The sequence below is a fragment of the Neophocaena asiaeorientalis genome, unplaced genomic scaffold, assembly GCF_003031525.2.
Source record: "Neophocaena asiaeorientalis asiaeorientalis breed wild unplaced genomic scaffold, Neophocaena_asiaeorientalis_V1.1 scaffold146, whole genome shotgun sequence".
Classification (NCBI taxonomy): Eukaryota; Metazoa; Chordata; class Mammalia; order Artiodactyla; family Phocoenidae; genus Neophocaena; species Neophocaena asiaeorientalis.
Window position 1 is genome coordinate 2,639,508 of NW_020172676.1, and position 16,005 is coordinate 2,655,512.

The 16,005-nt window shown below is 35.1% G+C and overlaps 1 protein-coding gene across 8 annotated transcripts in view; it reads left to right on the forward strand.

Annotated features, from left to right (window-relative positions):
• PPIP5K2 (diphosphoinositol pentakisphosphate kinase 2) overlaps positions 1 to 16,005 on the forward strand; it is a 75,146-nt gene that overhangs the window by 24,831 nt on the left and 34,310 nt on the right. For 6 of the 8 annotated variants that reach the window (XM_024739695.1, XM_024739700.1, XM_024739694.1 and 3 more), the window contains 8 exons: positions 5,140 to 5,226; positions 5,795 to 5,870; positions 5,954 to 6,063; positions 6,782 to 6,867; positions 9,240 to 9,365; positions 9,605 to 9,726; positions 9,990 to 10,172; positions 15,428 to 15,569. In XM_024739695.1, the coding sequence (XP_024595463.1) occupies positions 5,140 to 5,226; positions 5,795 to 5,870; positions 5,954 to 6,063; positions 6,782 to 6,867; positions 9,240 to 9,365; positions 9,605 to 9,726; positions 9,990 to 10,172; positions 15,428 to 15,569 (932 nt within the window). The remainder of the gene's footprint in view (positions 1 to 5,139; positions 5,227 to 5,794; positions 5,871 to 5,953; positions 6,064 to 6,781; positions 6,868 to 9,239; positions 9,366 to 9,604; positions 9,727 to 9,989; positions 10,173 to 15,427; positions 15,570 to 16,005) is intronic. The other 2 variants (XM_024739696.1, XM_024739699.1) reach the window with 1 other exon arrangement.

Here is a 16,005-nt window from a genome sequence, read left to right on the forward strand (position 1 = left end):
GGATGATGTTGGCTGCGGGTTTGTCGAATATGGCCTTTATAATGTTGAAGTAAGTTCCCTCCATGCCTACTTTTTGGAGGTTTTTTATCATAAATGGGTGTTGAATTTTGTCAAAAGCTTTTTCTGCATCTATTGAGATGATAATATGGTTTTTATTCCTTTTTTTTTAATATGGTGTATCACATTGATTGATTTGCATATATTGAAGATTCCTTGCATTCCTGGGATAAACCCCACTTGGTCATAGTGTACAATACTTTTAATGTGCTGTTGGATTCTGTTTACTAGTATTTTGTTGAGGATTTCTGTGTGTATATTCATCAGTGATATTGGCCTGTAGTTTTCTTTCTTTGTGACATCTTTGGTTTTGGTATCAGGGTGATGGTGGCCTCGTAGAATGAATTTGGGAGTGTACCTCCCTCTGCTATGTTTTGCAAGAGTTTGAGAAGGATAGGTGTTAGCTCTCCTGTAAATGTTTGATAAAATTCGCCTGTGAAGCCATCTGGTCCTGGGCTTTTGTTTTTTGGAAGATTTTTAATCACAGTCTCAATTTCAGTGCTTGTGATTGGTCTGTTTATATATTCTGTTTCTTTCTGGTTCAGTCTCAGAAGGCTGTGCTTTTCTAAGAATTTATCTGTTTCTTTGTGGTTGTCCATTTTATTGGCATACAGTTGCTTGTAGTAATCTCTCATGATCCTCTGTATTTCTGCAGTGTCAGTTGTTACTTCTCCTTTTTCATTTCTAATTCTGTTGATTTGAGTCTTCTCCCTTTTTTCTTGATGAGTCTGGCTAATGGTTTATCAATTTTGTTTATCTTCTCAAAGAACGAACTTTTAGTTTTATTGATCTTCGCTATCGTTTCCTTCATTTCTTTTTCATTTATTTCTGATCTGAGCTTTATGATTTCTTTCCTTCTGCTAACTTTGGGGATTTTTGTCCTTCCTTCTCTAATTGCTTTAGGTGTAACGTTTGGTTGTTTATTTGAGATGTTTCTTGTTTCTTGAGGTAGGATTGTATTGCTATAAACTTCCCTCTTAGAACTGATTTTGCTGCATTCCGTAGGTTTTGGGTTGTCTTGTTTTCATTATCATTTGTTTCTAGGTATTTTTTGATTTCCTCTTTGATTTCTTCAGTGACCTCTTGGTTATTAAGTAGTGTATTGTTTAGCCTCCATGTGTATGTATTTTTATAGATTTTTTTCCCTGTAATTGATATCTAGTCTCATAGTGTTGTGGTTGGAAAAGATACTTGATACAATTTCAATATTCTTAAATTTACCAAGGCTTGATTTGTGACCCAAGATATGATCTATCCTGGAGAATGTTCCGTGAGCCCTTGAGAAGAAAGTTGTTCTGTTGTTTTTGGATGGAATGTCCTATAAATATCAATTAAGTCCATCTTTTTTAATGTATCATTTCAAGCTTGTGTTTCCTTATTTATTTTCATTTTGGATGATCTCTCCATTGGTGAAAGTGGGGTGTTAAAGTCCCCTGTTATGATTGTGTTACTGGTGATTTCCCCTTTTATGGCTGTTATCATTTGCCTGATGTATTGTGGTGCTCCTATGTTGGGTGCATAAATGTTTACAATTGTTATATCTTCTTTTTGGATTGATCCCTTGATCATTATTTGTGTCCTTCTTTGTATCTTGTAATGGTCTTTATTTTAAAGTCTATTTTGTCTGATATGAGCATTGGTACTCCAGCTTTCTTTTGATTTCCATTTTCATGTAATACCTTTTTCCGTCCCCTCACTTTCAATCTCTATGTGTCCCTAGGTCTGAAGTGGGTATGTACAGGTCTTATTTTTGTATCCATTCGCCCAGTCTGTGTCTTTTGGTTGGAGCATTTAATCCATTTACATTTAAGGTAATTATCGATATGCGTGTTCCTATTACCATTTTCTTAATTGTTTTGGGTGTGTTTTTGTAGGTCTTTTCCTTCTCTTGTGTTTCCTGCATAAAGACGTTCCTTTAGCATTTGTTGTAGAGCTGGTTTCATGGTGCTGAATTCTCTTAGCTTTTGCTTGTCTGTAAAGGTTTTAATTTCTCCATCAAATCTGAATGAGATCCTTGCTGGGTAGAGTAGTCTTGGTTGCAGGTTTTCTCCTTTCACCACTTTAAATATGTCCTGCCACCTCCTTCTGGCTTGCAAGGTTTTTGCTGAAAGATCAGCTGTTAACCTTATGGGGATTCCCTTTTATGTTATTTGTTGTTTTTCCCTTGCTGCTTTTAATATTATTTCTTTGTATTTAATTTTTGATAGTGTGATTAATATGTGTCTTGGCGTGGATTTATCCTGTATGGGACTCTCTGTGCTTCCTGGACTTGATTAACTATTTCCTTTCCCATATTGGGGTAGTTTTCAACGATAATCTCTTCACATATTTTCTCAGTCCCTTTCTTTTTTTCTTCTTCTTCTGGGACCCCTATAATTCGAATGTTGGTGCATTTAATGTTGTCCCAGAGGTTTCTGAGACTCTCCTCAATTTTTTCTTTCTTTTTTCTTTATTCTGCTCTGCCTTAGTTATTTCCACTATTTTATCTTCCAGGTCACTTATCCGTTCTTCTGCCGCAGTTATTCTGCTATTGATTCCTTCTAGAGACTTTTTTATTTCATTTATTGTGTTTTTCATCATTGTTTGTTTGATTTTTAGGTCTCCTAGGTCCTTGTTAAGCATTTCTTGTATTTTCTCCATTCAGTATCCAAGATTTTGGACCATCTTTACTATGCTTACTCTGAATTCTTTTTCAGGTAGACTGCTTATTTACTCTTCATTTGTTTGTTCTGGTGGGTTTTTACCTTGCTCCTTCATCTGCTGTGTGTTTCTCTGTTTTCTCATTTTGCTTCATTTACTGTGTTTGGGGTCTCCTTTTTGCAGGCTGCAGGTTCGTAGTTCCTGTTTTTTTGGTGTCTGCCCCCAGTGGCTAAGGTTTGTTCAGTGGGTTGTGTAGGCTTCCTGGTGGAGGGGACTAGTGCCTGTGTTCTGGTGGATGAGTCTGGATCTTGTCTTTCTGGTGGGTGGGTCTGCGTCCGGTGGTGTGTTTTTGGGTGTCTATGACCTATTATGAGTTTAGGCAGCCTTTCTGCTAGTGAGTGGGGTTGTGTTCCTGTTTTGCTAGTTGTTTGGCATAGGGTGTCCAGCACTGTAGTTTGCTGGTTATTGAGTGGAACTGGGTCTTGGTGTTGAGATGGAGATCTCTGGGAGATTTTTGCCATTTGACATTACGTGGAGCTGGGAGGTTTCTAGTGGACCAATGTCCTGAACTCCACTCTCCCACCTCAGAGGCACAGGCCTGACATGCGGCTGGAGCACCAAGATTCTGTCATCCACACAGCTCAGAATAAAAGGGAGAAATAAATAAATAAATAAATAAATAAAATAAAGTTGTTAAAGTAAAAAATAATTATTAAAAATAAAAAATATTTTTAAGTAATAAAAAAAGAAAGAAAGGAGAGAGCAAGGAAACTAAAAAACAAATCCACCAATGATAAGAAGTGCTAAAACCTATACTAAAAAAAAATGGGCAGACAGAATCCTAGGACAAATGGTAAAAACAAAGGTATACAGACAAAATTACACACAGAAGCATACACATACACACTCACAAAAGAGAAAAAGGAAGTGTATATATATATATATATATATATATATATCATTGCTCCCAAAGTCCACTGCCTCAATTTGGGATGATTTGTTGTCTGTTCAGGTATTAAGAGATGCAGCGTACATCAATTTGATTGTGGAGATTTAATCCGCTGCTCCTGAGGCTGCTGGGAGAGATTTCCCTTTCTCTTCTTTGTTCGCTCAGCTCCTGGGATTCAGCTTTGCATTTGGCCCCTCCTCTGCACCACCTGAGGGCATCTGTTCTTTGCTCAGACAGGACGGGGTTAAAGGAGCAGCTGATTAGGGGGCTCTGGCTCACTCAGGCTGTGGGGAGTGAAGCGTATGGAATGCGGGGTGAGCCTGCAGCAGCAGAGGCCAGCGTGATGTTGCAGCGGCCTGAGAAATGCCTTGTGTTCTCCCGGGGAAGTTGTCCCTGGATCACGGGGCCCTGGCAGTGGCGGGCTGCACAGGCTCCGGGAGGGGCGGTGTGGATATTGACCTGTGCTTGCACACAGACTTTTTGGTGGCTTCAGCAGCAGCCTTAGCATTTCATGCCCATCTCTCGTGTCCACGCTGATAGCTGTGGCTCGTGCTCATCTCTAGAGCTTGTTTAGGCGGTGCTCTGAATCCCTTCCTCACACACCGTGAAACAAAGAGGCAAGAAAAAGTTTGCCTCTTAGGGAGGTCCAGACTTTTTCCCTGACTCCCTCCCAGCTAGCTGTGACACACTAGCCCCCTTCAGGCTGTGTTCATGCAGCCAGCCCCAGTCCTCTCCCTGGGATCTGACCTTCTGAAGCCCGGGCCTCAGCTCCCAGCCCCTCCCGCCTCGGCGGGTGAGTACACAAGCCTCTCGGGCTGGTGAGTGCAGGTCAGCCCCGATCCTCTGTGCGGGAATCTCTCTGCTTTGCCCTATGCACCCCTGTTGCTGCGCTCTCCTCCGTGACTCCAAAGCTTCACCCCTTCGCCACCCGCAGTCTCCACCTGCGAAGGGGCTTCCTAGTGTGTGGAAACCTTTTCTCCTTCACAGCTCCCTCCCACTGGTGCAGATCCCATCCCTATTCTTTTGTCTCTGTTTTTTCTTTTTTTCTTTTGCCCTACCGAGGTACGTGGGGAGTTTCTTGTCTTTTGGGAGGTCTGAGGTCTTCTGCCAGCATTCAGTAGGTGTTCTGTAGGAGTTGTTCCACATGTAGATGTATTTCTGATGTATTTGTAGGGAGGAAGGTGATCTCCACGTCTTACTCTTTCACCATCTTTAAGGTCTCCCCTCCATTTACTATTATCCTAGAGTTAGCATAGTCATCTCAAGAGAAGAAGCAGGTATTGTGTAGCTTAATATTACTCCCCCTCCAGCCTCTTAAATTCTTTTTAGGATTTGATTTGATAAAATTAAGACTATTTGTTATAAGCACTATGCTTCATGGAGAATATCTTAGAGTGGTAAAAGATGGTTCTATAATATAATTAGATATATTAATCTGAATTATATAACACAAATCTTTGTCAGAAAATTGAATGTTATTTTTTAAATTTTAGGATGGAACTTAGATGTGTCATAGCTGTCATACGTCATGGGGACCGAACACCAAAACAAAAAATGAAAATGGAAGTGAGGCATCAAAAGTATGTTTAAAGGGGAATAATTTAACTCTTAGGAGATATACTTCATATAGAAAAACTGTTTACCACTACTTCTTGGCCATTAATATTTAAACCACTGGAAAGCAATAAAATCCAACAAAATCCATTTTAAATTGTATATTTTAGCATCTGAAAATTACTGTAGCAATATCCATATATGGTCATCATCCTGACCTAGCTTTTATTTATTATTGTAAATATTTAGTCTTCTGTTATTATTCTCTTATATTGCTTTCTGAGAATCATTAACTTCTCAACCTTCTAGATGAAAATTAGTAGAATGAAACTTTGTTACTTCTATTCAGTGAATCTAGTGATTATTAGTTTGATATGGTTTAGGAAAATACTAAGTTTTATCAATCAAAGTAGAGGAGCAACATCGTATAGTGAAAGAGGGCACACAGTGTTTGGAGTCCATAGACCCCAAGTCCCAGATCTATTATTAATTATTGTTTTAGTCCCGTATCTATCATTTATTGTAATTATTTGTTTTAGTTTATAGAGGTAATATTGTTGCAAATGCCTAACAGTGCTCTGTCTTTCTTATAAGATTCTTTGATCTTTTTGAAAAGTGTGATGGATATAAATCTGGGAAATTAAAGCTCAAAAAACCAAAACAATTACAGGCAAGTGCATCTGATTTCTTGTTGGGTTTTAAATTGCTAATCGCAAAGTTACATAAAAATTTAATTCTTTATTTATTTTACAGGAAGTGCTGGATATTGCACGACAACTTCTTATAGAGTTGGGACAAAATAATGATTCTGAAATTGAAGAAAACAAGTCAAAACTTGAACAACTTAAGACCGTGTTAGAGATGTAAGTATCTTTTTGAAACCCATAATTTTGGTAACTACTTATAGTGCTTTTTTTTAAATATGTGTGACTTTTCATGTTAATTTCCTTCACAGTTTTATCTTCTTTATCACTGTAGCTGAGGAGAAATTAGTGGAAATCTAACAACTTTATTTTCATCAGTGAGAAAAGAGATTGTTGTATTGAAGGTTCTGTTTTAGTTTTCATTTTGATGAGAAGATCAAAAGAGGGCATCACATTTAGATCTTGTATGAAGTACTACTTAGGATGAAGGCCACATTGCTAAGTTAACCACAGATTCAGTGCTGTTTAAGTGAAAAATAATTTTGAACTATGTTTTAATCAAGTGAAATTGGTACCACCAATATTCCTCTTATAAACTTTATTTCTTTGACCACTTAAAATCGTTTTTTCTTTTATTTTTTTAAAGACACATACATTTATGTTTTTGTATGTTTATATACTTTGGCATCTATTCAAAATTCTCCAAATTTTATAGAGAAACTTTATTGTATTTTTATTTTTAACGTGGTTAGAATAATTACCTAGGATACAGATTTTGTGCTAGGATATTTTGAAGAATTCAGCAAGGTAATTACAAATAGGAAGCATTAATATGTAAGATTTAGTTTTTGTCCAGGTGGATTTTAGTTTTTCTTTAGGAGGTTGCATCGCATGCTTATTGAATATTGTCTGTTCTGTTTGCCATTTTATTTTTCAGGTATGGCCATTTTTCTGGAATAAATCGTAAGGTCCAATTAACATATCTCCCTCATGGTTGTCCTAAGACATCTAGTGAAGAAGAAGGTATGTCACTATTAATGCCCGTTGTGTTTTATTTATATGTAGGGACTTACTACTCGTTGTTGATTACCTTTGTAATCTTCTGTCTAATAGTTTAGGGGTTAGCATGCTGAATAGAGGAAAAATAACATGGAGTTGTGTTAACTATGCCTTCTATCCTTTAAATAAAAGATGTTTTACGTTTTATCCTTTAGGTAAAGGATACCTTTTATTATTTTGAAAACTGTCTAGGACTTCTCTTTTACTCTTCTGAAAGCTTATTTATTTATAACTAAATGTTACTTAATGGGTCCCTATCCCATACAGGGTATACAGGAAGAAAACTTAAGAAATATGAAAAGACTGTTTAAAAAAATACGTAATCACCATGTTTCTAAAATAGATATTTTTCTCCGCCAATAAATCAGAATAAGCATTTAAAATTAGTCTCCTAAGAGCAGTGAGCACAAAAGTTCATTTACTTTTCAAAAGAAAAATGGGCAGGGATTGGGAAGCCATTTTACGGAGAAGTGGAGATGCCCAATACAATAATGATAATAGTAATAATCAGTCTTGCCTGTCACACTGGCAAAGTTTTTTCTTATTTTCTTCTTTATCAAATGATAATAAAGAATGCTGATGAGAGTACAATGTGACAAGATTTCAGTTTACTGGTAGGATTGTAAATTGACATAACTCTTTTTTTTTTTTTTACTTTGTTTTATTTATTTTATTTTTGGCTGCATTGGGTCTTTGTTGCTGTGCGTGGGCTTTCTCTAAATGTAGCAAGTGCGGGCTACTCTTCGTTGTGGTGCGCCAGCTTCTTATTGCGGTGGCTTCTTTTGTTGTGGAGCACGGGCTCTAGGTGTGCGGGCTTCAGTAATTGTGGCTCGTGGGCTCAGTAGTTGTGGCTCGTGGGCTCTAGAGCTCAGGCTCTGTAGTTGTGGCACACAGGCTTGGTTGCCCTGTGGCATGTGGGATCTTCCTGGACCAGGGCTCCAACCCGTGTCCTCTGCATTGGCAGGCAGATTCTTAACCACTGTGCCACCAGGGAAGCTTTGACATAATTTTTTGAAAAGTAATTTGGCAATATATATCAACATTTCAGGGGACTTCCCTGGCAGTCCAGTGGTTAAGCCTCCACTCTTCCACTGCAGGGGACACGGTTTCGAGCCCTGGTCGGGGAACTAAGATCCAGCATGTTACACAGTGCAGCTGGGGGGAAAAAAAAACCACTTCAGAAATTTTTCATATGCTTTGACCTTAATTCTACTTATAAGAATCTATCCCAAGGGGGTAATCAGATATTGAGGGAAAGATTGTTCTATAGGGATATTCACAGTGGCATTATTTATAGTAACAAAAATTGAAGTAATGATTATTTTAAATGCAAACAAATTTGATTATGTTGATCTTTATATATTCTAAAATTTGATATATTGCTCTTGTCACACCTTGTGATTAATAGCAACACAGATTAATTTTCTATATTTTGATGTTTATATCAAAAAAATCCATAAACAACTATAATTAACAAGTCAGTTAATTACCTTTCTATAAATGTTGGCTTGCATGATAAAGCACATACAGCTACTAACTAGCCCCAGGGGAAAGGGTGATTTTCTATCACTTTTAATGAATCATCAAATTCTTTAGTGCTTATAGTGCTAACTTTTAAATGACCTTTGTTTCTGTAATCAAGCACAGATCTTAGGACGTGATAAAGAGCAAGTCAAAATTAAATATAGAAACTTAGACCTCCCCTATATCTGAGAATATACTTTGGTCTGGAACATACAGATTCTACAACTCCAAATTTAAAAAGCTATTCTTGGCTATATTTTATTGTATATCTCACCCATAAGTTTAAATTATAATAAATATTAAGCTCTGTCATCTCACATCTTGAAAGTTATGCAAATCACTGATTACTAATCATAAAAATGTGTATATCTTCTTCACTTCAGATAACATTAACTTTTATGTGACAGCACTGCAGGAGGCTCTTAATATAAAGCCAAGATCTGAATCCTGTCATCAAGGAGCTCTTAATCTAGTATATGTAGTACAACTAAATACATTGGGCAAATACCATTGCTCTCATACCACTGAGAGCAGGGAAGGGAGAAGTTTCCTTTTAGAGAACTGGGAAAGAGCCTTCTTTCTAGAGTGTGGGAGAGATTTTGAAATTTTAGTAAGATTTTAACAGGTGGAGCAAGGGGTATTCCTAGCAGAAGCAACAGCCTACAAGAAAGGTATATTTAGGGAAGAAAATAATTTCCGTAAGGGCCATATTCCACTGCAGAAGAGACATAAAGAAAAAAATTAATCTTGAAATATGTCTGTTTAGAAGAAAAAACCTTGACATTTGCTTTATTCATTCACATGTATCTTAGACAGCCGAAGAGAAGAGCCATCCTTACTTCTGGTTCTAAAATGGGGAGGAGAACTAACCCCTGCAGGCAGGGTCCAGGCTGAAGAACTTGGAAGAGCTTTCAGGTGTATGTACCCTGGAGGTCAAGGTAAATCTTAGAGTTTCTTTAATTCAGTTAAATTCATACAGGCTGGGTCCAGGCTGAAGAACTTGGAAGAGCTTTGAGGTGTATGTATCCTGGAGGTCAAGGTAAATATTGGAGTTTCTTTAATTCAGTTAAATTCATACCTCATATTTTCAAATCCTAATTTTGAGATGTTATTAAATATTTATAGAAATACAGTGAGGTAAAAATATAGCTTAAGTGATTTGAGGATTTATTTTCAGGAGATTATGCAGGATTTCCTGGTTGTGGTTTACTTAGATTACATAGTACCTACCGACATGACCTTAAAATATATGCCTCTGATGAAGGACGAGTCCAGATGACTGCAGCTGCTTTTGCAAAGGTATAAATAAATGTTTTTTAGAATTATTAGAATTTTCATCTAATATAGCATTTAAAAAGATTTTTACTAAGGTATTATTTTAATATTCTAAATTTTAAACTTAGCCCTGAAATGGCAATGACAAGTTGCATTATTAATAAAGTTTATTGTAAATAGTAAGCTTACACCTTTTGAAATTCAGCATGTAACAAGATAATTATTAAGATACCTTCTATTTTGCATACTAATTCTTAATCTGTTTTGGCTTTATTTTATGTATTTAGGGGCTATTAGCTCTAGAAGGAGAACTTACACCCATTCTTGTTCAGATGGTGAAAAGTGCAAACATGAATGGCCTTTTGGATAGTGATAGTGACTCTTTGAGCAGTTGTCAGCAACGTGTGAAAGCAAGACTTCATGAAATACTTCAGAAAGACAGAGATTTTACTGCTGAAGATTATGAAAAGGTGGGTCTTACCAAACTCTTGCATTGTCAAATATTACATGCATTGTCAAATATTACACATAGAAAAGTGCATAAAATGTAAACTTAGAGCTTATCATATTATAAAGCAAAGAGTTATATAATCAGTACAGAGATACAGAACGTTGGAACAACTCTAGGCTCTGTGTGTCCCTTCCCAGTTGCAGCCCCTTCCCTATCTGCTAGAAATAATCACTATCCTAACTTTTTATAGTCTTATACCCAGAGTGCTTATTTGGCTAAGTATGTATCTGTAGCTACCATAGTCTCAGTTTGGGGTATTTTTTAAGCTTCATGTAATAGAATGTTTTCTTTTATGTCTGGCTTCTTTTTCTCAGTGTTATGTTTGTGAAATTCATCCATAGTTTTGAGAATTTTCAGAATTTTCATTTCTATGTAGTATTGTTTTCAGAGGTTGGCAAACTTTTTCTGTAAAAGACCAGATAGTAAATATTTCAGGCTTTGGAGATCACATATAGTTGCTTGTTGCATATGCTTTTCTTTTTTAAACCACCTTTTAAAAATGTAAAAACCATTTATTAGCTCACAGGCTATCACAGGTCATGTTTGGCCTAGTCTGTTGATCCATGTTCTATTTTATGAGTATATGCCAATTTATATATGCTTTCTAATATTGTTATAGTTTGAGGCTGTTATGCTAATACTGCCGTGAATATCCATATATGCCTCCTAGTGCATATGAGCATATGTTTCTCTTTGGTGTATTCTAGGAGTGGAAATGTTGTGCCCCACAGTGTGCTAATATTTCGATATTAGTAGATGTCAAACTGTTTTCCAAAGTCATTGAAGCAATTTATACTCCCACCAGAAGTCCATGGAAATTGTTATTGCTCTACATAGTCTCTATTCTTGGTATTTTCAGACCATTCAATTTTGCCTATTCTGAAGGTGGATGTATAGTAGTACCTCACTGTGGTTTTAATATTCGTTGACCATTTAGGTATCTTCTTTCATAAGGCCTGCTCTTCAAGTCTTGTCCTTTTTTTCTACTAGTTGCCTGTGTTTTTCTTATTGAATAGTAGAATTTCTTTGTATATTTTGGATATGAGCTCTTTGTTATGTGTTCTAAATACTACCATCTACTCTGAGCCTTAATGATTTCCTTTGATAAGCAGAAATTCTTATTTTCCATGAATTTCTTTTTTTTTCCCCCATGTATTTCAAGGTCAATTTTTTCCTTTATGTTCAGTGCATTTTAATGCTTTCTTTATAATACCTTTTTCTTTTTTTTAATTTATCATAGGTTTAACAATTAAACCTGTATTTTATTTTTATATATATATATTTTTTTACATCTTTATTGGAGTATAATTGCTTTACAATGGTGTGTTAGTTTCTGCTTTATAACAAAGTGAATCAGTTATACATATGTTCCCATATCTCTTCCCTCTTGCATCTCCCTCCCTCCCACCCTCCCTATCCTACCCCTCCAGGCGGTCACAAAGCACCGAGCTGATCTCCCTGTGCTATGCGGCTGCTTCCCACTAGCTATCTACCTTATGTTTGGTAGTGTATATATGTCCATGCCTCTCTCTCGCTTTGTCACAGCTTACCCTTCCCCCTCCCCATATCCTCAAGTCCACTCTCTACTAGGTCTGTGTCTTTATTCCTGTCTTACCCCTAGGTTCTTCATGACATTTTTATTTTTCTTAAATTCCATATATGTGTGTTAGCATATGGTATAATACCTTTTTCTAATGTGGGGTCATAAGATATTCCCATATATGATCTTCTAAAACTTTACTGTTTTTCCCTGCACATTTATCTACAATCTAGCTAAAATTGACTTTTGTGTGTGCTATTAGATAAGGATGTCAAAATTGATGTTTTCCCCCCAACCATATGTACATCCAGGTGTCTCAACACCACATACTGAAAAGTCCATCCTTTCCCCACTACTCTGTAGTGCCAGCTTTATCATATGTGTGTTCTTTGTTTCTAGAACGTATTCTTTTGTTGACTCTTGGGCCATTGAATAAGATCTCCCAAATCCTACATGGGTCCTTCTTCAAGTTCTTCTTGGCTTTTCTTGTATTTCCATATAAATTTTAAAATAACCTGGCCTAAAATCCTGTTGGAATATTGATTTAGATTGCATTAGATCTATAGTTTGTGAAAACTTACATCTTTAAAAAAAATTTTTGTGTACTTGTAAACGCTCCCTCTAAAAAGGTTATTATCTGTTGCTGCTATGTACAAATAGTTTTTTTAATATTGACTTTATATGTGTCAACTTTATTTATTAACTTAGTAATTTATCTGTAGATTAAAAAAAATCTTTTCAAAGCATATCCCCAGGTTTTTGTCTTCCTTTCCAGTTTTTAATTCTTTTTATTGCTTTACTTTAATAGCTAGTACCATCAAAGTGATAGTAAATAGAAGTGGCTTTTCTGTTTTTGTTTATATTCTCAAAGGGAAATCTTTTTAACACTGTCCATTAAGTATGATCTCTGTAGATTTTTTTAAAGCTACTCTTTTTCAAAATAAGGAAAATCCATTCTACTCCTGTTTTCTTAAGAGGTTTTATCATGACAAGTTTTTAAATTGTATATTTTCTTATCTGTTAAACATCGCATGATTTGGGGGAGAGGCTACCGTGGTTCCTAGAATAAGCTCATTTAAAAATATATATATATATCACTGGTTTGCGTTTACTAATATTTTTGGTTAGGAGTTTTACATCTGTGTTCATGAGTCATACTGACCTTTACTTTTTTATTCTTGTTGTCTTTGTCTGCTTTCAATATCAAGATTATGCTGTTCTCATAAAATTAATTAGAGAGTCCTGTTTGGGGGGAATAATTCGTGTATATATGTTTCAGTAAATGTTTGGTAAAATTTACTGGTAAATCCCATGGGCATTTTCTTGATGGGAAAGCTTGTAATTGTGGTTTCCAGAGTAATTTAGTAGTTTCCATTTATTATGTCTTGTGTCTGTATTAAGTTACATTCTTCTAGAAATTTGTGTATACATTCCTCTTAAGTTGTTTATAATGTCTGCAAGATCAGTAGAGATATTCCTTTTTGTTTCATAACACTGTACAGTCTTCCCACCCTTTTTTTTCCTTGATCAGTTTTGCCATAGTTGATCAGCTTTATTAGTCCTTTAAAAGAACTGTCTTTCAGATTTGTTGGTTCACTAAATTATGCACTTGTTTTCTATTTTATTAATTTTTATTGTTTAATATTTTATTCCTTCTACTTCTGTAGTTTTATTTTGCTCTTTTTCTAATTGTTAAAAACTAGTGTCACTAGATGGATGCTTATTAACTCATGAATGTTCAATCTTTTGTAAAATACACACTCTAGGCCATAAATTTCCCTTTATGCACTGTTTTGACTGTATTCATAAATTGAGGTTTATGCCATCTGGGACATTTTCTAATTTCCTTAGTGATTTCTTTGATCATATGTTATTTAGAAGTGTACTTTTAAAATTTTCAAACCTATGCATTTTTAAGTTATATTTTTGTTATTTCTAACTTTATATCATTTTGGTAAAAACAAAAATTCTTGCTGATTTTTTTTTTGGTCTGTTTTTTCTTTCTTTACTGTTGTGTGTTAAAATTTCCCACTATAATTGTGGATTTTTCTTGTCTTTGTAATCTCTTAAGCCTTGCTTTACATGTTTTGATGTCATGCTATTAAATGCATACAAATTAAGAATTGGTATATTTCAATCAGTATTTTTGCCTCAAAATTTACTTTGAGATTAATATAGCTAAAACAGTTGTTTTTTCTTTTACTTGGTGTTTGTACGGTATCTTTTTTATCTTTTAACTTTCAGTCTTTCTGAAACTATACTTTTAGATGTATCTCTTAAAATCTGCATATAGATTTTAAAAAAATTTGTCATGAAAATCTTTGTTTAGGACAATTATTTCATTTATATTATAAATTACTGAAATTTGTATATGAATCTATTATCCTTTTAAGTGCTTTATATTTATACTGCCTATTTTTATTTTTCTCTCCTTTCTTGCTTCATTGGAATTGGTACTTTTTATTTATTTATTTCCCTGGTAGTTTGAAAATTATATTTGATTTTACTATTTGTTTTGTCACTACCCAAGAGATAACAATAGGCTTCTATGACATTTGCAAATTGAATGTTTACATCATGCTTTTATCCTCTTCCTGGACAGAGCAAGGACTCTAGAACTAAAGTGTTTTTCAAACTTACTTGACTAAGAATCATCTGGGGTCTTGTTAAAAATGCAGACTCCAGTTTATCCCTTTTTTGAACCCTAAATGTAGAGTTTACCAGAGTTTCACCTTTGAAAATCCTGGACTTCACTTTTTTTGTCCTGTTAACCTAAAATGATATTAAAGCTGTATTCTTCTTCTCTGCTGTCCATTCAGAATCAACAGATGTCTCCAGTGCAAAAACAGCCTTAAAAGCCAGTATCACTCTCTGGATCTCTGACCAGAGAGTTTGGTTTCCATAATTCTTAATAATTCTTAATATCTGATCTCTCAGATACCTTAAAGCAGAAGTATAGAAGTTCTTTGCCCAGGATTTTTACTAATCTTCAGTGGTTAGATTGGCCTAAACTACCTAGTTCACCATAACAAGAAGTGGAATTCCACTTTACATTTTTTATATTTATACAAACTTATTTGATGGGGTTAAATTACTTGCCAAGCAAAGTTTCAACAGTGAAAATTGAAACTATTTGTCATTAATGGCTTTTGTTGACTTGCAGAAAATCTCATCACAAAGGCATTTACATGGTGGTTAAGAGCACAGCTCTTTAGCCAGATTACCTGCTTTTTTAATCTCACTCTTTGCATACTAGTGGTTTGATCTTAGGGAAGGTGCTTTAACCTCTGTTAAGTACCTCATCTGGAAAAAGTGATGAAAATAATAGTCTCGAGGTTATTCCATGTCAATATATGTCAAATGGTTAAACCATATTTGCAAATACCAAGTGAATCAGCAAAATGTCTGCAAAATATTAGAATAAAATCTCCTTGTAAATTAGAGTACTTCTATTAGATTTTCCCTGTGGATAATCTAATGTTAGCTAAGGTTTAGGATTTTTTTAACATGAAATTTTGAGGTTTTTATTTCCTCCTTGATCTTATTTCTGTATTTTGGGGGTATCTTCATTTGTAGTTTGAGTTATTCTGCAGCTACTGGAAAATTTTGTATATTGTTCTCTTGGCCAATTGAGCATAACCAGATGTAAAAATATATACTCTATTCATTTGTAGCTTACTCCATCTGGAAGCATTTCTCTTATCAAATCAATGCATTTAATTAAAAATCCTGTGAAGACCTGTGACAAAGTGTATTTCTTGATACAAAGTTTGACTTCTCAAATCAGACATCGAATGGAAGATCCCAAATCATCAGGTAAATATTTTGTTTTCCTTAGATTAGAACACAAATAAAAGGCACTATCCAGTTGCTATAAACATTTTTAAATAAGATGTGCCAATCATAAAAAATTCAAGCCTTTAATGCTATATTTAGCATTAGATAGGTATGTCTAGGTGTAATTTGAGTTAGTATATATCCAGCAAAAGAATAATAGCGAAGTTATAATTGCTTTTATCTGTGGTAGCATGAAAGGGATAATAAAACATTTTTATTTGGTTAATTACGTAGCATTACTGTACAGCTCAGCAGCAAATAGGCAGCATAATAAGAAGGAGCAAGCAACAGGAAGGTGATCAGTGCTCTGGCTCTGAGACTAGCTTAGTTAATAACTTGGGCAACTAACGTATGTAACATATGGAAGGTCTTCTATAAAACCAGTTCCTAACCCATGTATTTATACTTTTATTCA